The 21,612-nt window shown below is 42.0% G+C and overlaps 1 protein-coding gene across 1 annotated transcript in view; it reads left to right on the forward strand.

The window, feature by feature from the left end:
• The window catches only part of PDGFRA (platelet derived growth factor receptor alpha), a 34,422-nt gene extending 19,746 nt beyond the window's left edge, over positions 1–14,676 (forward strand). Inside the window, exons 13-23 of the mRNA XM_064710392.1 lie at positions 1,888–1,992; positions 2,658–2,768; positions 3,500–3,653; positions 4,650–4,816; positions 5,955–6,070; positions 6,616–6,738; positions 7,298–7,409; positions 8,989–9,088; positions 9,210–9,315; positions 10,008–10,243; positions 11,300–14,676. Of these exons, the coding sequence (XP_064566462.1) occupies positions 1,888–1,992; positions 2,658–2,768; positions 3,500–3,653; positions 4,650–4,816; positions 5,955–6,070; positions 6,616–6,738; positions 7,298–7,409; positions 8,989–9,088; positions 9,210–9,315; positions 10,008–10,243; positions 11,300–11,447 (1,478 nt within the window). The 3' untranslated portion in view covers positions 11,448–14,676. The remainder of the gene's footprint in view (positions 1–1,887; positions 1,993–2,657; positions 2,769–3,499; positions 3,654–4,649; positions 4,817–5,954; positions 6,071–6,615; positions 6,739–7,297; positions 7,410–8,988; positions 9,089–9,209; positions 9,316–10,007; positions 10,244–11,299) is intronic.
• Positions 14,677–21,612: the final 6,936 nt, after the last annotated feature.

Consider the following 21,612-nt stretch of genomic DNA (forward strand, 5'->3'; position numbering starts at 1 on the left):
CTGCTGTTCCTCCACTAGTCTGAGGAATCTTGAGCTGCTGCTGTGTCTGCACAGTCCCTCTGTGGTGGTGAAGCAGCGCTGCTCCTCCAGTGAGCAGATCACAGCCGTGCCTTTATGCTGAAGAGTAAACTCTCACTGTAATTTTGAGCCTCAGTGAAGCACTCACCAAGAATATGATGGCATTACAGATGCTTCCAGTTCTTGGGCAGTTAGCTCCCACCTGGCTCCCAATTTCAAATGCAAAAGACGTGGGGCTTGGGCTACATCTGCAGAGAGGGTTGGAAAGGGGAAATAGCAGCGGTGGCTCCCTGCCATTCCGGAAGTGCTCTCACTGCCTCCACATGCACCCCAGCCCAGCAGAGGTGATGGAGAGGGAGATGTGTGCCTCGTGCTCAGCTGACAATATGGTTTTGGGGAGGAATTGGCTTGTGAAGACAAGAAGATCAAGGAGCATCAGCAGATGCCATCACATTCTGAAGGGCTGCATCCTGCCATATGGCTCCCAGACCTTCAGCCTGAAAAGTTTCAGGGGCCAAATTTCAAACTCAGGTTGTTTGAATTGGTCTAAAATTTAGTGTGAAGCTTTCTCACATCCTGATTGGGAAGGATAACCTTTGGAGCACAGGAATCTTGAAAAGAAATCACATAGCTTCTGTGTGCATGACAAACTATGCTGTCATAATCTTGGAGAGGTTCACCAGTGTTAACTCAGCTAAGCATTCTTTAACCATTTCTTGTGCTTTTTAATAATGTAGATATTGTTTGGCTGGAAATTTTTTTTTTGAAAGCATGTGCACAATAAAAGTGGGGGCAGTAGCTGGAGGATAACAGAAACATATGGCATTGCATGCCAGATAACACCTTCAGAAGTGTAAAAGGTGACAAGTTCAAACCGCAAACGAACGTCAAAGACAAAATGCTGTGTATCTCCATAGTAAAAGTTACTACTCATTCTTTCTGTGCTTCAAGTTAAAAAGTAACATAAAACCAAAGTGACAGCTTGTCAGGCATGTGATTATATTGTGGCATCTGGACCTCATACACAAGTTCGTTCACTAAGTGTTCCCTTGATGAACTTGGTTTTCAATGCAGGAGCTATGAAATACAGCATTTAGGAGTATGTTCGTGCAGTTCATATTTCTCTAAAATCTTAATCTGTACAAAATTATTCTGGAGACTGTATCCATATTAGAAGACAGGATATATTAATCCCAAATTTTTGTCTAAATTGATTTGTGGCAAGAGTAAAGGGTCTATAAACATTAACTATTTCATTAGAGCACTTGGAAATTTGCAATACAATTTATGCCAGCAGATGAAACACACTTGTACATTAGACTTCAGAGAAATTTCCCCTCATATGTGATCAACATGTATTTCAGCTTCTTGCAGATCTGAAATGATGCTGCCTGTCTGAATGGGCTGTTCATGTGCTTTAGTCCATTTTACTGCTGGATGTATCCAGCATTATATAAAAGAGCAAAACTACAGCTGAGGGACCCAATTAAGGTTTGTAAGTCAGGAACACGCCTGTATTTTAATTAGGTGTTGACTGAGGCGAAGAGGTCAGCTTAAGCCTAGGACAATCCATGTTGTGAGAGGATAAAGTGAAGATGGCAGAGCACAGGAAGGGATGAATTTGAATGAGCTGAGCTTACAGGTGTGCTCTCGATGTTTGCTGGCATCTTATTAAGAATTGTACTTAATGATAGCACTTCATATCTTCTTTTTCTGTTTGAAAACAACAATAATAGCAATAATACTGGTGGTCTGGCTAAGGGAATGTGCCCTTTCCACACAAGAATCAACTTGTAGAGGAATGGAGATAGGAAAGGAGCTGAATTGCTGTTACTTTCTGAAATGAATAATGCTCTCCCTTGTGTTCAGGTCGGATCCTTGGTTCGGGTGCATTTGGAAAAGTGGTTGAAGGGACTGCATATGGATTGAGCCGCTCCCAACCGGTGATGAAAGTAGCTGTGAAAATGCTGAAACGTAAGTTGTCATGGTTCCATTTCCCAAGCCAGGCAGGGCAGGTTCCCACAGGGTTATTCAAATGTTGCTTGTTATAATTCTTTGTGTCTGAAGTTGAAAATGAATGGTGAAATGGTGGGATTTTCAAATTATATGTTAGATTGCTTGATGGCATTTCAAGCCTGAAGGTACCCAGGCTTTTGAAAGCATCCAAAGTTTAGGTTTAGCTGAACAGCTACAATAACTCAACAAATACTGAGAAAGATAAAGTAACCATGAATGCTTGCGAACAAATGAGGGCTCTACAACAAGGGGAAATAGGCAGGTCTTGTATAAATTCACTGAAGATTTCCTGCTTCATGAGAACTGAGAATCTGATGCAGTGATTCTCTAGGAGCCATGGGGAGCTTGCTTGTGTTGAATGAGCAGCTTGTAGAGTGCTTCTGTGCCATGTGGCAATCCACTGGCCTCTGGAGAGGGACAGACAGACTCAGCCAGCTACTGAGCTGCATCAAGAGAGTCCCTCATTAATCATTTGGGTTCCTCTCCAAGTCTTAAGAAAAACATGTATCAAGTAAGGGACGTGGTGGCAGCAATGCTTCAATGAGGCAAGCAAGGAGAATTTTTTGTAAATATGGAAAAGGTGACTGCTCCCACCAGGTGGCTAATGTGTTTTTTCTCTACAGCTACAGCTAGATCCAGTGAAAAACAGGCACTCATGTCTGAATTGAAGATAATGACACATCTTGGCCCCCACCTGAATATTGTGAATCTGCTTGGAGCTTGTACAAAATCAGGTGAGTTTGGCTGACAAAATAAAGGTTTGCTGTGGGATCATCATTCAGTATCTAAAAAGCACATTGATGCCTAAAGATTTTCAGCTTTTTATCTAATCTTCATGTATTTGTAGCTTTGTAGACTGTTAAATGCCTAGGTATAACTTCTAGTACTTTTCCAGCTTTCTTCCCACAATGAACAAATGTTCATTGATGCATTCCTTAATTTTATCTAGTCTTGCCTGTTAATTTACTGAGGACCTTTTATTTTGCACCACGTAATCATAGACACAAGAAAGATAGGGTAGGAGACTGGGGGCAGAGCTCCAGTGGGGCAGAACACAGGGTGGAGGTCACCTAACCAACTGCTCCTCAAATTGGACAATATTGGCTAGATATTCTAATTGCCCTATTTTATAAAACTGTACAAATTTAATTCTGAGCATTTTTTTTTTGCCATACTGCATATCTGAAGGTTTTTATATTATCATTCTTAAGTTATTTGGAAAAGTTTGTCTTCTATTTTCAGGCATCAACACAGGTTTCAAGTAGAGGACTTACCAATAAATATAACCAAATATAGATTTTCAGAAAACCTCTTGATATTTGGTAATACTTGCAGTCACAACTTAGTAGATAGAAATGCATTAACTCACAACTCTATTTTCTAATACTTTTGGAGGCTTTTTGTATTTGTTTCTGTTTTTCAAAACCCCCACTCATCAATGCATAATTTTGCTTTATTTTAACAGGTCCTATTTACATCATTACTGAATACTGTTTTTATGGCGATCTGGTGAACTACCTGCATAAGAATAGGGACAATTTCCTGAACCGACACCCTGAAAAGCCCAAAAAAGACTTGGATATCTTTGGGATGAACCCCGCTGATGAAAGCACAAGAAGGTGGGAAAAAAATGAAAAAAAGAAATCAGTGACCTCTAATTTAAGGACTTAAGCCATTATAAACCCTTATTGCATTACCCTCATTCATTGGTTTAAACTCCTCCTCAATTTTTCTCGTTAGACTTTTATTTGTCACATTTCATAGGTCTGGGAAGGTTTCAACAGTTTTTATTCAATCTCCCTGACATGTCCTAGATCTGTGTTTCCTGCATGTAGACATGCCTGCAGTCTGAGGACCCCTGTGGTTTCTCCATAGATACCCCAGTGCACCTATCTGTCTCCTTGTTTCCATGCTTGGGGAATTTCCAGTGTCTAAAACTCCTTCCCTTCAAGCAACCTGGTAGGGCTTGTTCTCCAAACTCAAGTTCTCTCCTTTATCTACCAATTATAGCCAGTATCAAAAGTGTCCTAATTGCTAATGTTCATCCCAGAACTTTTTCCAGATGATGGTTGAGGAAACTTGTCATCATATATTCAGCAATAATATAATACCATAAAATAAGCCAGGATTTAAAAGGTGGACAGAGATTCATTCAAAAAATCACTCAGAGAAGTAGATCAACTGCCTTGGTAGCTGAGTAAAGCCAGTGCCATTCATCTGGGCATGGGTTTGTTTGGCAGGACTGAATTTGATGCAAACTATATGAATAAATTACATCTATCATTTGGAATACCTTGAGCTAAAAGCCCTAGGTAATGATACTTGAGTTCAGTGGGATTTTGAGAAATAAGGCATGGTTACATACCTGAGTGCTGGCAAAAGCCAAAGCTTGTGTTTGACTACAGTAATACACAGTAACATGTATTAATAAGTGATGGTTATATAATACATATGATATCTGGTAATGATCTTTATATATGTATATTTCCTAACAAGAAGGCAGCTGTTGAATTTCACCTCAATACAATGGTACACATTAAATGAATGGTTAGATATGCACATGCTCTGACAGGGAAGTCACTACCTGATACACTTGTGTTTTTTTCCAATTTCAGTTATGTGATACTATCGTTTGAAAACACTGGAGAATACATGGACATGAAACAAGCTGATACCACTCAGTATGTGCCAATGCTGGAAAGGAAGGAGGGCTCTAAATACTCTGATATTCAGAGATCTGTGTATGATCGGCCTGCTTCCTATAAGAAGAAATCCATGTCAGGTAATGTAACTGTCCCTTCTGCATATATCATTGGTACAAATCACTCTTGTGTAAAAAGGTATCTGATTTTTGTCCTCTAAATGCACACAAACTGTTTAGCTCTGTTCAGCAAGAGTGTGAGCATAAGCCGTAAGCTAAAACCTTGTGGTTGTGTTCTTCCATCCCGCTCTGGGGGTAGGAGTGCGTGTTGCTGGGGCAGAGGGGGTCCCACTGTGTGTCTGTTTCTGTGCTGAAGCACTGGGCAGTTGTGCTCAGCAGTGGGGCTGTAGGCACTCTTTGGAGGCAGAGATTTTATCAGCCTTGTAGTTTGAAGGACTTTGAGCATTAGCAACGACCAATGCTAATGGTAGTTTTGTTTCCACTTACATTTCACATTAACTGACACTTAGCAAATGCAGAACACTCCCAAATGTTTTCCTGGATTATGTAATGAAAATAATGAATGCATCCTATTCCCTGTCCCTGTTCTCAGAACCCAAATATGCTTTTGTTTAAAAACAGACACCGCCACCTCTGCCTCCAGGCCTCAGAAATGGAGCCATATCCAGTCCCAGATTTACATGGCAGACTTATGTACTCATGCTCTAGGACAGTCAAGGAAAATGAATCACTGAATTTTGACTGGATTTTTTCCGGCATTTTTCATAAAATAAATAAGAACTGTTGCCATGAATTCCTGACCCTTTTTGCTGGTATTGGATTAGTCCCAGTGAATACTTCCTGGGAAACAACTGTGCTCAACAAAAGTAAATGGATAAGAATGTACATGCATGCACAAAACCCTAATGAAGACAAAAATAAATATTTTTGTACCACACAATGAGAAACAACCTGTGTGACAGCCCAGTAATGTCCAGCAACAATTCTTTCTCACTTTACTTTTTCCTGCTGTTCACAGGGGAAAAAATTACAGACAGGAAAAATTCTAACCTGCTATTTTTTACTGGCTGTTTTTAAAAATGCAGTATGTGTCAGTGACTGATACAGACATTAGAAGTGGCAATAGTTACTATGAAAAGGCTGTTTTGGTCATGGTACTCTGCTGAAATTATCAGCTTGGAATCATGATAGGTAGGGGAAGATGGATTCTACTTTCACACTCCACAGCAAAATCACGTCTTTCTTCTTTTTTTGATAGAATCAGAAGTCAAAAACCTTCTTTCAGATGACAGTTCAGAGGGCCTCAGCCTATTGGATTTGTTGAGCTTCACCTACCAGGTTGCACGGGGAATGGAATTCTTGGCTTCTAAAAATGTAAGTAAATAAAAAAGTACGCAAAAATGGAATAAGGTGTAAAAATGTCTTCTGCAGCTATGGTTTTAAATTTAGATTTTGAGCATGTGACACAATATAGTATTATTTTTGGAGATACAGACAGCTTTCTCACTTACCTGGAAATGGAGATCACCATGGTGGGAAAAAATCAAAGTAGCAGTCACTTGTCTTCCCCTGCTTCATCCTGTGAAATTGATGGAGTCAGGGTACCAGAGATGGTGGAGGGTCAAAGCAGGGTCTGGGTGAAGGGTCCATGCTGTCACAAATCAGCATGGTGAGAAGCACAGGCATATCATTAGTACATGATGGGAAAGGGTGACCTCACTTTTGCCTCCTCCCCCCTAAAATGCATCTGTGTGAGATCTTGCTGGTCCTGAGGCCTGGTGCCTCCCTGCCACTGTCAGCAGGTGCTTGTTCAGTAGAAGGCCTTGTTAGGACTGCACCTAGAAAGCCAACTCTTTTGTAAGGCAGTGGCCCTCATGGAAAAAGCATGTCCTTGAACAACTCCCTTTTTCTCCACGCAGTGTGTGCACCGTGACTTGGCCGCTCGTAATGTCCTCCTGGCTCAAGGAAAAATTGTGAAGATCTGTGACTTTGGGCTGGCTAGAGACATCATGCATGATTCCAACTATGTCTCCAAGGGCAGTGTATGTACTTAATCTCTGGAGCTCTATCATTTCATGCTATTTCATGTTTTTGCCATTCAGTGTTAGATATAGTAATTGACCACTGGGATGAATGTGCCTCAGAATAATTTATCTTCAGATCATTAATTCCTGTAACTTTTCTAACTCTGTTTTAAAATGAAAAAGTACACATCAGTACTTCACTTCAGTCTGACATTTTTAACTGGCAAGTTTTGTGACTAGATAAATTATTAAGGAACTGTCAAACAATGACATATCAGACCTAGTTCATCAGTGTCAGATTTTGCATCATACCTTCAATCATTTACTACCTGGTCATTTGCCAGTAATGAAATGAATACAGCTATGGTTTAACTAGTTTTTGTGGGGAGCAACAAGTAGCATTGCTTATAATCCTGCTACCTCTGTATTAAATTTAATTAAAAATAAACACTAGCAAGGTTAACATAACTTTTCTGATAGAGAGATGTTATTCCTGGCTATCAAACAAGAATTGCAATAGTAATAATTTATTTAATGACTAATCTGTGTGTTTGGGCTTTCTTTCTTTTTATTACAGACTTTCCTCCCAGTAAAATGGATGGCACCTGAAAGTATTTTTGACAACCTGTACACGACATTAAGTGATGTCTGGTCTTATGGCATTCTGCTGTGGGAAATATTTTCTCTTGGTATGTACTGTGAATATTTTCCTATGTGTAGTGATCAAGTTTTTTCAATTCAAACTGTTCTACATGAAGTATTTCAAATTCTGCATATAAAATATATATGCATGAAATCCACTGTTAGATGTTCTTCTGTAAGGGATTTCAGATTCCAGTGTTAGGTGTGAAGTGAAATGTCCATATTCTCCCCAAGTTCTCTTTAGTTTTGGTATGGATTTTTTTTTGTTCCTTTGTTTGAGGGTTTTGCTTTTTTGGTTTTCTTTGTTTGTTTTTGAGACAGACATTTTTTTTCTGTAAAACTAAAAGAACTGTGTGAAAATCTTTTGTGGAAAAGTATTGGTGTGCCACAACAGGATTGATTTTCTGTCAAATATGAGAAGGAACATGTTTCTCCCTTGCAATGGGGTGCCTGGGGCTGCAGCCAGCTCAGCAGCTGCTTTGGAACAGTCTCTATACACGTTTCAAAAGAGCCTGTCTTAGTCCCATTACAGAATGAAAATAAATGTCAATCTTCTGGGACACTGATTTCTTATTTCCAGGTCAACACTGCTCACACAGTTGGTTTATGGCAGCGTAAAGTGGTTATGACAATATATAGCAGTTCCAGACAACGCGCAGCTCCCAGCTGGGAGCAGCCTGGCTCTCTCCTCAGCCTCATTAGTTAATTAATTAGCCTCCTGGACGGGTGGATGGCCCGCTGCAGCCAGCCTGCATTGCCCAGATTTACTGCCAGCAGAATTACTCATGCCTCTGTGGTGTCTACTGCTGCCCCACGGCAGCCCCAAGCCTAATGTTATTTGCTAGAACAAGTTGTCACATAACTGCTTCTCAGAAAACAACAGTTGCACCACTATTTATGGTATTGATTCCTGTAATCTCTGGGCATCACAGACTCCTGTAAATAGCCATTCCCTGATATCCCTGGGAGGCATTGGACAGCTCAGGAACTGAAGCACTAAACTTCACTGCTCTACCTGTAAAGAAGGTTCTGAAGTTCATTTTTAGGTGAAAACCCTGCTTTTGAAAGGGCAGAGGTTTCTGAAGTAATATTATAGTACGCCTCCTCCATCTGAGAAAATTGTTCCTTTCTGGAAAGCAAAACATATCCTCAGCAGTGTTTGTTAAAAACACTTGATACCATGTTGACTTCAGCTTGAATTACTCTTTTACACATCAGCAACAACTGAGCATGAGGGCAATGATGTCTCTGTGCTGCAGCCCCAAATTATTGGTTGACTGTGGTAGCTTGGGCCAAGCCCAAACTTTTTGACAACCCATGCCAAAGCAGGCTGATTACCTGATCCAGGTATTATCCAATCTCTGTCCCCAGTACATTCTATAAACACTGCAAAGGTATTTTTTTCTAACTAGCATCTACTTCAAACTTTCCTAGCCAGTGTTTCACATTAGGGCTTAACGTAGCTATTGTCACCAAGACAATAGCTCTGATGTGAAACACTGGCTAGGAAAGAATCATTCTGATGTCATGTTAAATTGTAGTGCTGACATTAACAAGAAGATAGTATTTGGGAACTCTGCATGGAAATTTAAGTATAGAGTAGTACTTTTGCTTCTCTTTCTGCAGGTGGCACACCTTATCCTGGCATGATGGTTGATTCTACTTTCTACAATAAGATCAAGAGTGGATACCGAATGGCCAAACCTGATCATGCCACCAATGAAGTGTATGTGTGCATTTGGCTTTTCCACACCTGCCCAGTCTCCAGAGAATTCTGGCTTCAGTTTCTGTTTGATCAGTTATGTTCCTCTACCAGCTGGTTAAATTGGTTTCCTTCTTATCTGCAGGTATGAGATTATGGTGAAGTGCTGGAACAGTGAACCAGAGAAAAGACCTTCTTTCTACCATTTGAGTGAAATTGTGGAGAGCTTGCTGCCTGGAGAGTACAAAAAGGTTTGTAATTTTCTCCGTGTTTTCTGTATACTGCTTCAGAGGGAATTACAAGCATTGTTCCAGCCATGAGCACTGAACTGGCACATTCTAAGCTATGTGAATTATGTGATTAGCATGGGAACATTGCATGTTTGGTTTCCTCAGTCAAACTAGCTGAGAGAAGCAGTTCTGCAGTATTAACTGGGAAACAGAACCCTTTATGTCTAATTAAATACTAACAACTCAATTTTTCTACTGGAGAACTAGTTCTGTATATTTTCATGGGATTTTGTAGGCTGTGAAATAATTATATAAAAGGGACTTCTTGGCCCATGAGTATAATCTCCCTGTCTCTTCTTCAGATCCTGACACCAGCAAGTTTTCCCCTCACATTTCTGATAGCTCTGAACAAGTTGTGCCTTCCCCATCATTCAGTGTTTCATTTTTCTGACCTACCTTAACTCCCTTTTCCTTACCCTTCTTTCACATCTACATGTCTGCTTTGTGCTGCCACAAAGCTTTGCTCCTGCATCATCTAAAACTTACATATCACTTCTCCCTTCAAAGCAATTGAACATTCTGGACTTCTCTATCCAGTACTGCTGGCTCATAGGGCAGAATATTTGCTAGGCTAATGAATCACAGCTGCCCATCTGAAGAAAGGCAGCCTTAGTGAATAGCATCTAATGAAGGGTTGAAATTAATATTTTCAGAGCTATGAGAAGATTCATCTGGACTTCCTGAAAAGTGATCACCCAGCTGTCACACGCATGAGAGGGGACTCTGACAATGCTTACATTGGTGTAACTTACAAGAATGAAGACAAGCTAAAGGACAGGGAGAGTGGATTTGACGAGCAGAGGCTGAGTGCTGACAGTGGATACATCATTCCCCTGCCTGACATTGACCCTGTTTCTGAAGATGAGCTTGGCAAAAGGAACAGACACAGGTAGGTGCAGTTTACAGATCCCTTAGCCCATAGTCACCACTTGGGGTCATGTTCGACAATGTCCATTTCCCCTTTCCAGCACAGTACTCTGCAAATGGTTTCCTTAGCTCTGTTCAAACTACTTACCGGGGAAGTTGCATATAAATATGGTAGTATGACTGCCCACAGTGTTTCCAATGGGAAAAAGTTAACTTTGCCTGTTTTGTGGTTGCCAGGGTAAGGTGTCTGCTAGTAGGGGTATTACGTGTGTTTTTAGGACTCCTTTAATAACTTGGTCAAGTCACAGGAGCTGTTTTGTGGATCTGTGGGCACATTTTGAAACACATTTTGCCTCCCTGGAGCTTCATATGAGACCTCAAAGGATTGATTTGTTTGTGTGAGACAAATTCTAAATCTAGGAGAAGTTTTTGATAATATCTTCTATGTTCTATGTCTATATATCTCCTAGTTTTCTATGAAAGCAGGGTGCCCAGAACTTTTTACCTCTTTCTTGACAATTTGCATGACCAATGCCACTACAACACAGCACTGCCTGACCCTAATTGTGAATGATGGAGGTTTAATTCAGCCCTTAATTCACAGAGTACAGATTCAGCAACCTAGAAATGCCTTTTTTCATTTTCTTCTTCTTTTTATTTTTTATATTTTTGTGCTTTATTCAATGAGGGAAGAAAGAAGTCCCTAAAAGTACTATCAAAATTAAGACATGTTATCTCTGTCTGTTATCCTTATCTTGCTGTTATTGCTATCTTGTTTTCACCTGACCTCCCTAGATTTAACTAAGTGACCTATTGTCACAGTAGTGTCATAAAACTACTTCTCCAACAAGTATCTGGCTGAGAGTGCCAGCATGCTCCTTTGAATTCCAAGGTGGTTCACTACTTTTGATATACAAGGTATGTCATGTCCTAAGAAACTGGTGGTCATAGTCACCTAAGATTGCACTGTGGGTCAGAAAGCATCTGGGGAGGTAGTGTTCAGTTCTGCCAGAGGCTGGGGTGTTTACCCAGCCAGAGTCACCACGTACCTTATCTCTGAGATATCTGTCTCTTCCAGTTCACAGACATCTGAAGAAAGTGCCATTGAAACCGGTTCCAGTAGCTCCACCTTCATCAAGAGAGAGGACGAGACCATTGAGGACATTGACATGATGGACGACATTGGCATCGACTCCTCAGACCTGGTGGAGGACAGCTTCCTGTAAGGCACGGCCACCCGCCAGCTCTGCACACAGGGAGCCTTCCCCAGCTCTCCACAGACTTCTGCTCCACACAGAAAACCACTTTATTGCAACGTCAAGGATGTGAAGAGGAGATGGATTTGTAGAAAGGAACGCCCAGGAATGGGCAGAGGACTCAGCCTGAGTATAAATGAAAGAGACATGTTGAAGATGGATATTTTACTGTTGCTTCTTGCAGTACTTCAGTAGCATCTCAGTGTTGTTTGCCATTCCAACTGATAGGAGGATGAAGGAAAAGGCCACAAACAGACTGGTTTTGTGTTTCAAGGGCATTCATATGACTTTGATGGATCAATTTTCCACTGCAGCAATACTTCACCATTGTAATTATGTAAATAACTGACTACTCAAGGATCTTTTGAGGTGCACATTGAACAAATGCCATGGATTTTAGAAGAGGTCATTCATGAATTCTGTGTACTTCCTCCCTCAATCTCAATGTCAGCTGCTGTTGAACTATCATGTGAATTGAAGAACATGCGAAAACCACTTTTGGACCAAAAAGGTCTAAAACCACAAGGGACTGACCAGTACTATAAAACATGTTACTTTCCACCATTAATGCAAGTAAAGGGGAATAATAATGATAATAATAATAATAATGATAATTAAAATTCAGTCTATAATAGGTGTTAGAAACCTAGTAAGTCTTTATTAACTATAGAAGGTAGCTGTTTTCAAAATAATACTACTACTGTTTTCAGTAACACTAAATGTATATTTTACAATCCATTGTCCTTCAGTAAAAGCACAATATCAAAACACTTTTTTAAGTTCAGGGGAGAAATTTCCAGCCCCAAAAATTTTATGAATTTTTTTTTTTTTATCTACACCGAATAGTAATTGTTCTGGTTAGCTAAAACTACTTTAACATGGAGAAAAAAATTAAGATTTTTTTCTTTCATGAGCTGAGTAGCTTTTCTAATCAGATGTACTAGAAGCAATTAGTTTTCCTCTGATTAAGTGGGGTCCTAAAAATTTCAATTAAAAAAAATTATACCAGATTTCTAAGATGTTGGAGAATGGAAGATTATGATAAACCACCAGCAATACCTCATTATTAGTGTTTCATGGTACTCAAAAGAAATCTTATCCTGAGGTTAGCTGTGAAGAATTGATTTGATATTTAAACTGTTCAAGAAACAAAGACATTTCCCCTAGCCTGAAATGCAACTTCAAATAAGGAGAAATAAATATGCAGAAAACATTCTTTTCTTAGTTTTCAAGTTTAAACAGGAGCAGAAATCTCAACCATCTTTGCAGACTGTAACTACAAAAGGTAAATGCTTCGAGGAGTGTTTTTTGGAAAAAAGTGCATGAAAATGAATCTGCTCTCAGCCTGCAATTGTTGATTTTTGACACCACTTATATGAACAAAGTATTATGATTACTGCTATCACTGTACAATGTGTTATTGAGATATGACACTTTGGAAGACTTACATGTGAAAAATATTATATCACTGCCAAGGGCTCAATCCTTTTTGGTACTCAGCTTTCAAACTTTGCCTTAATTCAGTGCAATGAGCACCTCGTAGGATATGCCCAACCTCTGCTACGATACAACCAATGCAAATGTGGTGCAAACTCATTCCTGTGTTGAAGTATTTTCCTAGGAAGTGTGTAAGAGTGACTGACAGAACATGCTCCCATGTTAAACCACAGTTTACCTTCAAATAGCCCTACAAAAAGCTTCGTAAGTCCCCTTGACTTCACTTGTGGACAGCTACAGATCAAACAAAAGCAAATGCAATTTTGGCAGTGTTACAGTGTGGGACACTGCACAAATCATTCTGGGTCTGAGTTTCAAGCTGTCACCTGGCTGAGGCCATGAACAAGATCACAGCAAATGTGGAAACAGGACCTGAAGCAAGCCCCCCACATTTCAACCCCGATGGAAGCTGACAATCAGGAGGAATGGTGATTGATGGTGCATCCTCTACTTCTTGCATTTGACAGATGAAGAACAAGTGTGTTCCTGGGACCATGCTTTTGCCAAACACTGAGCTCTGTACGGGGACAACTGTGAAACATAGACTCTTGGTACAGCCAGGACAGATGAGATGGTGTGAAATCTCCCTCCAGTTATGAACCATGAATTGAGGAAATGCAAATTGTCTATGGATATCCCAGATATCTGAATGGCCACTCGAGATGACATGTGCCTTAATTTGCATGTGTGGTCTTTACAACTACACATTCAAATTAGGCAAGATTCACCTGCATTTTTGCACATGGCCTGGTGTTCTTCAGGGTTTGAAAATCAACCCCAGCATGTTTTATTATATCAGTACTGGAATCTAAGGACATTTTCGTGCAGCTTTGCCTTCCCCTCACCAGCCTCATTCTGCATCTCACAGTGCATCTCAGGCTAGACTCAGCCAATGAACCAGAGCTGGCTCACTTTCTGGTACATGATAATGTTAATTCCCCATCTTGTCATGAGTATTGTACAGATCAATTGCATCCCTGGCAGGGGTCTAGCAAAACCCAGCTCACTGCAGGCTTGGAATCAGACAAGCTGGCCTGGAAACTGGAATGAGAAGAAGAGGAAGAGAGAGGATTTATTAGAGAGGGAGAAGTGTGAAAGGATGAGAATGAATTGTTTAGTTTCACAATATTATCAGTATTACAGACTTTTTTTTTTTATGGCTTACTTTTTGAGAAGCCACTGGAAGAGATATTCCCAAACCTTTAGCTACAGTAATTGTATAACGACAATCAGTGTTATCCTACAAAATGCAGCTTTTGATTTGGAATGGCCAACCAATTCCTTACAGCGTGGTCTGCGACTTGTACAAAATGGTCCTATTACATGATGAAGGACGTGAGATATGATGATGTTATACATCAATATGTATATAAGTATTTTTATATAGACTTCTAGAATACTGCCAAAACATTTATGACAGCTATATCACTGCCTTTGTTTATATTTTTTTTACTGTGATATATTCCACAGGCACGTTAACTGTTGCACTTTGAATGTCCAAAAGTTATATTTTAGAATAATAAAAAAGGAAGTGTTTCCAAAATGATGGCTGTTGTGAAATGTTTGAAGAAGGGCAAACTGGCCTGAATGATGGTAGGCACAAAATGTATTTCAAAAATGCCCCTGTTGATATTTTGTCTTTGAAAAAACCTTGTAAATGAAGATCTTTATATTTCAATAAATGATATATAATTTAAGGATATGTGAGGGGTCTATACTCACTTATTGAAAGATGGTTATAAAGAATCAGTCTTGCTCAGGGATTTTTTCCCTCAAGAGGTCTTTGAGCTGTCTGTGAAGCCATCAATCAGTAAAGACAACCCTGTCTCCGAGCCCTTCCATGGGCACAGTGAGGGAGTGCTGGCAGCAAGTGACCAGGATACCGAGTGACATCTGTGGGCAGTCATGTTATCTCCCAAAACACAGCAGGTATGGTGCCCCAGCTCTGGGTGGGTGAGTGGGTGGGCACTGGGCTCCCTGCCCAAGATGAGACCCTTGGCCTTGGCACCATGTGTGCTGGGGTTGGGGCCTGCTGCTCTGCACACACTCAGGAAAGGCCCTGGCTAGAGGGTTTTTCAACTTGTGCTGAACTCACCACCATCGTGAATCACACTAAAGTTCTGTGCTCCCACAGAATCAATTTTACACAGCATATGTAACTGAATGTGAATTTGAGAAGATTTGCAAGATTTCAACCTGAAATCAGAGTTAAACTTGGCAGCTGTACCTCCTGCATGAAAGGCTCTCTTGGTTTTCCAGTGGGAAACCAAGGCTAGGCTGGCTGTGGGAATGCCCTGTGAATGGGTAGGTTAGCAACCTTCTGTCCTTGGGGTGGTTCCTATTCTTGCTGGGAACTTGCTGGGAGATGAACTCTCCATCTAACAAATCCCCCTCCTCACTCAAATGGGGTGCAGCATCCTGGGCCCTGGCCTTGGATACGAGCTACAGTAGGTTGTGTCTCCTTTGTGTGTCCTCGCTGAAAGGAGCCTTTATCCTGAAGCCTGCACAGACACACAGCACTTCCTGCCACCACAGGGGCACAGGAAAGAGCCCTGGAAGTGCTTGTGCCCTCACATCCTGCTGGGCTGTGCACCTGCTCTTCTGGCAGCTCAGCAGCTGTGTGAGACACAAGGACCGATGGAATCGTCATTTCTGCTGTGTGAGGTACCAAAATCCCTCTCTATGCAAGAGCCTGGCTACAGAGCCTCCTCCCAAGCACAAGGCATGGCTGTGTGTGCCTGTGAGCATATCTGTCCATGCTGGGGAGAATGGAGAGCGAGTTTCTCACCTTCTTGCTGAAGTGGATCCATTTTGGGCAAAATTCTAGCTCCTTGCTCCACCAGGCTGGGGGTCCAACACGAGTTCCACACATCATCTTGCTCCCTGTCTCAAGGCCTCAGCAAGTATTTGGATGGAAATGTGCTGAGGGCATGCAATGGCACAAGGCAGAGGCAGTCTGCCCAGGAAACAGGAGCTGAGAGAGAGCAGCACTGTGCCAGGAGCTGAGAAGGGCAGGCTTCTGGCCAGGAGGATGGGAAGAGAATTACTTCAGGTTATGCAGGTAAAAAGATTTTTGGCTAAGTTGTGCTGCTATGAGTGGAAAAAGTAGCAGGTTCACAAGCCAGGAAGAAGTTATCCAGCCCTCTTGAGATGCTCCCCATGGCTCTGGAAACCTGAGGCATTGTGCCTCTGCAACTGTCTCAGCAAGATTGCTGTGTCCCATCAAGTTATTCCCACTGTTAGAGGCTGTGTAGTATGGGAGGTGTGTGCTGGCATAACCCCCAGGAAAAATGAAATGGAAACAAAGAAAAGACTTTGTAGGCTCAAAAACAAAGAGAGAATCCACCTCATGGGTCTGGGCTAGCTCACAAAGGCAGCAGCTGATGCAGAGTCCATGCTCTGCTGGAGTCCCATCACTGCTGCCTTCAGCAGGGTGAGGGTGAGGTGTAGCACCCATGGGTTTGTCCTTCTGACCCCATCTCCGTCCTGCACCCTTGGCACAGCAGCTTATGTGAGACCAATCAAGAGTGTGTGGCAGAGGAGGCACCAGCTCCTTCCTCTGCTGGCATTGGTGTTCAATGCTTTTCAAAGGGAAAACCTAGCTTCCAACCCCAATTCATTCCCATCCAAACAACTGGAGCTAAGGATTAGAACCACCTCTAAAAATTCCAGTGTTTCCATTCATTTGTTAATAATAACTTACCTGAAATAAACCCCCAATTTTTTCTTTTCCATGTTGGCCACAAGATGGAAGCAACAGACAAAAATATGTGAAATTGTTCTTTTCCTCATCCTTTCTCTGTTTTTGCTTGCACAGCAACACAGATGTATTGCCACTGCAGAGGCAGAACAGCTGGAGCTCTCAAAGCAATAGGAGGAACACACAGTGTCCATCAGCTCCACTTTTTGTTTGGAAGAACTTTGAACCTGTTGTGATAACTGTGGTTTTTTACAGGATGAGACTGGCAACTGCCTTGCTATCCCTGATAGTGCTGAAGGGCACTCTGCCTTTGCCTCAAAAACTGTACCTCTTGTGGAGAGAGAGGGAGGGATTTAAAATAAAATATGATTTAAAATGAGGCAAGAAGTGATACCTTGGTTATCCCAATATCACCTGAGATGATGTCTTTCTCTCTGCATTCATTCTTTTGTTGCTTTAGTGCTGTGCTGGTGCTTGATGGGGAGCTAAAAGCACTGCTGAGCTGAGGGCCAGGTTCATGTGTCTTTGTGAGATTCAAAAAAATAGTTGGGACCAGCCTAAGGTACGTACCAAGACCCCCAAAATGTAACCCCTAGAGAGCATGGGGGGGTGGAGGTTAGCTCCAGTTTGCAAGTTATTCCCTGCAGCAATCTGATGTATCCACTGTGCTGTACCACCCTGCCATCAGCTCTGCTGGCCTCTGCCACAGGAGCATTGTCTGCTTCAGCATTTCTACATAAAAGTGATCCAGGCTTTGTAAGAAGGGGGATATAATTTATTAGACCACCTGATAAATCTGAAAAAAAAAAGAGAAGAAGCTCACATCAGGTACTCGAGCCCTTGAGGTGGGGCTTGGGTAGCCAAACCTGGGTTGGGTTTTCCAGCTCTACTAATTTGCCTCATAAAAGCCTTCTTTTGCATATTACTGCTGGGTGGCTGAGACAACAGCCCTTGTGTTGCCAGCAGAAGCAGGTGCCAGCTCACACCCAAGTCTAAGAGAGCCATTTAAAGGCAGCTCTAAGCTTTGAAATTGCAGCCACCTTGTCTAAGGAAAGCCAAGCATGTGTGGGTTCCCAGAGACAGCTCTGCAAAAAAGCACATATAGGTGTAGTCGTATTTATACCAAGTGCATTTGTGATCTCGTTGATTGAGTGCTTTTAAAGGTAGAGTTCTGCTTTTTTCACAATCTATTTGACATGCAAAATGATGGGTGCTTTGGTAGGCAAAACTGCTACTATATTGATGTGGGAACAATGTCAATGCTCTAAAGCTAATCTTCAATTACACAAAAAATAGAGTCTACTCTAGTCATTTAACCTGGCATGCTGTATGATACAAACCAGAGGGTTTTCCCAAATTAATTCCCATTTGAATCAGAGCCTGCCATCTAGAAAAAAAATACGCAGGCTTTTCTCATCTCTGTGAATCCTTGTGTAAATATCAGGTTTTGCAGCTGCTTACATATGAGACAAGTGTTCTTAGTTCAACACTCTGGGCATGCACCAAACCAAGACTTATATTTTCACACTGTTTGCTCAGAGGAGCTCAGAAACCCTATCATTTCTAGTCTGATGGGCTGGATGAGCAGGGAAGTGGGATTTCATCAGCATATTTTAGTTGGTTTTAGTGTAGTTCCTGGTGTCTGCCTCCAGCAGTCCTGGTTACGTGGGTGCAACACTGATGCTCTGTGTATGAAGTGGGAACTCCTTTGGCTAGAAGGTAGTGGAGGTGGACTGCCCTGAAGGAGAAAAATGCCTGTAGGGAAAAAAAAACAAAACATAGCACTTCTATTCAGTAAAAACATGCAGGTGAATTTAGTTAAATGTGTTTTCCCACTCTATCACATGACCTTTCCATGCTTCTTTGAGCTGTGTCTCCCTGTTGTTGGCTCAGAGAGATTGCTCAGTGAAGAGCAGGAGGGGTGCCACTGCCAACCCCTCCTGGGCTGGGTCAGAGCTGCTTGCACTTGGCTTTTATGAATGCAAAAGCAGGAATGTTAGAGGACCCTCCATGGCATTTCCAACTAGAGTGCAATGTAGCCACACAGAGGCTTTGACACTGCCTTTGGCTGCAAGTACAGGGGACAGCTGTGGGCAGGTCAGGAGATGCTCTCTCCTGACTGCAAGGCTTGGCACAAACAGTGACACAGTGCTGGGACATGACACAGTGTTTTTCCTGCTGTCTTGCTAGGACTGCACCATTTGATCAAGGGTGCATTTGACTTGGCCCTTTTCTCCTGTGCTACCCTTTTCAGCTTCTCCTGGATGAGGGCTGGGAGCTCTGCTGCATCTCTGCTCCACTTCAAACTTGGACAACACCAGCTGCTGCCAAGGGCCAGAACTGGAGGGGTCCAGTGCCACTTTGAGCTGCCATTGCTAATGCATTTCCACGGCTCCTCCCTGGATCCTCGGCTGTTCCCCTGGCAGTGAGAAACCCTGAGAATCAAATACCGTGAAAAAGCGTTGTTGAAAATGTTCAAGAGAAACTGCATTTCAAGAGAAAATGCATTTGAAAATGTCAGCATACTGTAAAAGAAGACGAAAAAAATGGTGCGAATATATGTTGCTTTACTGTCAAAAACTGAGCAGCCTAAACCTGTCCTGAGCTGCCAAAATTAAAAACTTTATTTTTTGGCTTGAATATTTTGGTGTTCAGATTTTTTTCCTGAAAATTCCTTTTTGGCTGTGAACTAAAAAGCAGGCTATTGGGTTTTTTTGACCCAGTTGAAGTCCACTTTTACGTCCTTCCTCCTGAGGTTCCAAATAAATGCTGGGAGGGGATAGAGGATAGAAGACAGAGAACTTTGTCTGCTGGGTTTCTGCTCAAACTGTGGATAAGGGATACCCAGGCATGAAAGATGCATATTTTCCCCTGCTGTGCCCTGTGGTTGTCAGCTCTGGGAGCCAGTGGGAGCCTCCTTTTCCAAGGGGGTCCCCGACACAAGGGCTCAAACATGCGAGCAGAACACAGTGGCATGTGTATTTGGGCACATCTGCCTGCTGGCTGCTCCCTGCTCACAGGAACCTCACCTTTATGGCTCAGGAGTAATGGGAAAGAGGGCTCTGAGCCCCACCACAGCCTTACAACTTCACACTGGTCAGAGACACAGCCAGTGCTGCCTGGGTTTTGCCAGCTGTGTGGATGGGGCTCATAAAAGACATTTCCAACCTGCCAGCATATTAATCCTGAGACCATCGTAGCCACGGAGCTCTGCTGTGCCACACTGAATTTTGTCACAATACTGCTCAGGTTATCTTCTTCTCCCCCACCAGGGAGAGAGCAGGAGGCTTGTGAGAGCACTGAGCCAGTAGAAAAGAAGAATTTTCTTACACATCTGCTGAGCAGTGGCGATGGAGCTCACGGCAAACCTGCCTCCCTGTCTTCTCCTCTCTCCAATACTTTATATCTGATTCCAGCAGCTTTCTATCATGCTGTCCCCAGGCTCCTGATGAGGTCTCTCAGCCACACACGTACTGCTGGCCCTACTGCTGAGACCTGTTTGACTCATGGTGTGGGAGGAACAGCAGCTCTGTTCCAGGAGACCCCTCCAATAACAGGATCTGCTGCTGGTGAGGGAGGTAGAAGAGAGACAGTCTTTTTGGTAGAAGACTATCTCTTCTACGAAGACAGCCCTTGGTAGAACTGTCCAAAGTACAGTTCTAGATGGTGGGAGAGGGAGCCATACCATGTAAGCACTAGAGAGGATAAACACTATATTATGGCACATCCTAGAGTGCTAGCAGGGATTAAACCCTGTCACCTTGCCCACAACAAAGCACCTCTGTTCTCACTCCCACAGGAGCCAAGACTCTAGTCAAGACCAGTAAGTCAAAAGTGTGACACTCGTGGACCACCAAGAGGGACTATTAAGGATTTAGCCTTGAGGTTATCACCAGAACACCTTCACAAAACCTTAAAAGAAACTACTGCATTGAAGGAGGCTCCTTTAGGGCTCAGAGAATGCTGTGATTCTGGCTTGAAGCTTCTAACTTCTAGATGTGCCTTACCATCACTCGAGACATCCTTGCTGAGTTTTGTGCATTGACATCTCTCTCCTTGGCAGTACTCTGTGAGCTTTTTTGGCCCTGTGAGGAGAACAGAGGCATGGGTAACTTAAACCAAAGGGAGTAGAGCACTGTCTTGTTTTACTGCAGCCAAACAGCTGCCAGAAGGTAAGGGCAGTGATGATTCCATTACTGCCCTACTGCTGGGGGCAGCCTGGGCTGGATTTGAACAGCTGACAACTGATCCTCCTGTCAACTCCCCAAATCACCCATTCTTCATTTCACCTTGAGTTTTACGTCCAGTAGCCATGCAGCAGCTAAAATACTGTCAGATTATTATTTTTATGTCATTATATTGTTGAATCTGATCTGATGTAATGACATTGTATTGTTTATATTTATATAAACTTGACTATACCTTCTCTCTCTTTGAATAGACAAGCACTCCAAATATTGGGAGTGTTTACAAGTTCCTAATTTTTAAATGAATCTGGAAAAAAGAAGATATTAAAAATAGTTGAAAAATTTTAACAATTTTTAAAATAGTAATAAATAAAGTAAATTGAAAAATCAATTATTATCTATCTCACATTACCCACAGCCTAGGCTGAGATAAAATCTTTTTAGTACAGCAGGCACATCTTGAAGACATACCATCTTTGCTAACCATCTGAATTCTGGCTTTAGTAGCTCTATGATTGGAAGCACTCAAAGTCTAGACACAAGTACTAATACTTCAGAACAAAAGTGAATATTCATTTATTACAGAAATTGTACATCTTTCAAACTTTTCATTACATTGTCATGACTACATCAAAAACAGCTTGTTGAAATGCAGTTTTAGCTTATCAACCTTTGCATGTGATCTTACTTGTCAGGAATTCTGTATAATAAATTCTGCTAATTATGTGAATGTACAGCTATATATCTGCAC

Source organism: Zonotrichia leucophrys, chromosome 4 (genome assembly GCF_028769735.1).
Source record: "Zonotrichia leucophrys gambelii isolate GWCS_2022_RI chromosome 4, RI_Zleu_2.0, whole genome shotgun sequence".
Classification (NCBI taxonomy): Eukaryota; Metazoa; Chordata; class Aves; order Passeriformes; family Passerellidae; genus Zonotrichia; species Zonotrichia leucophrys.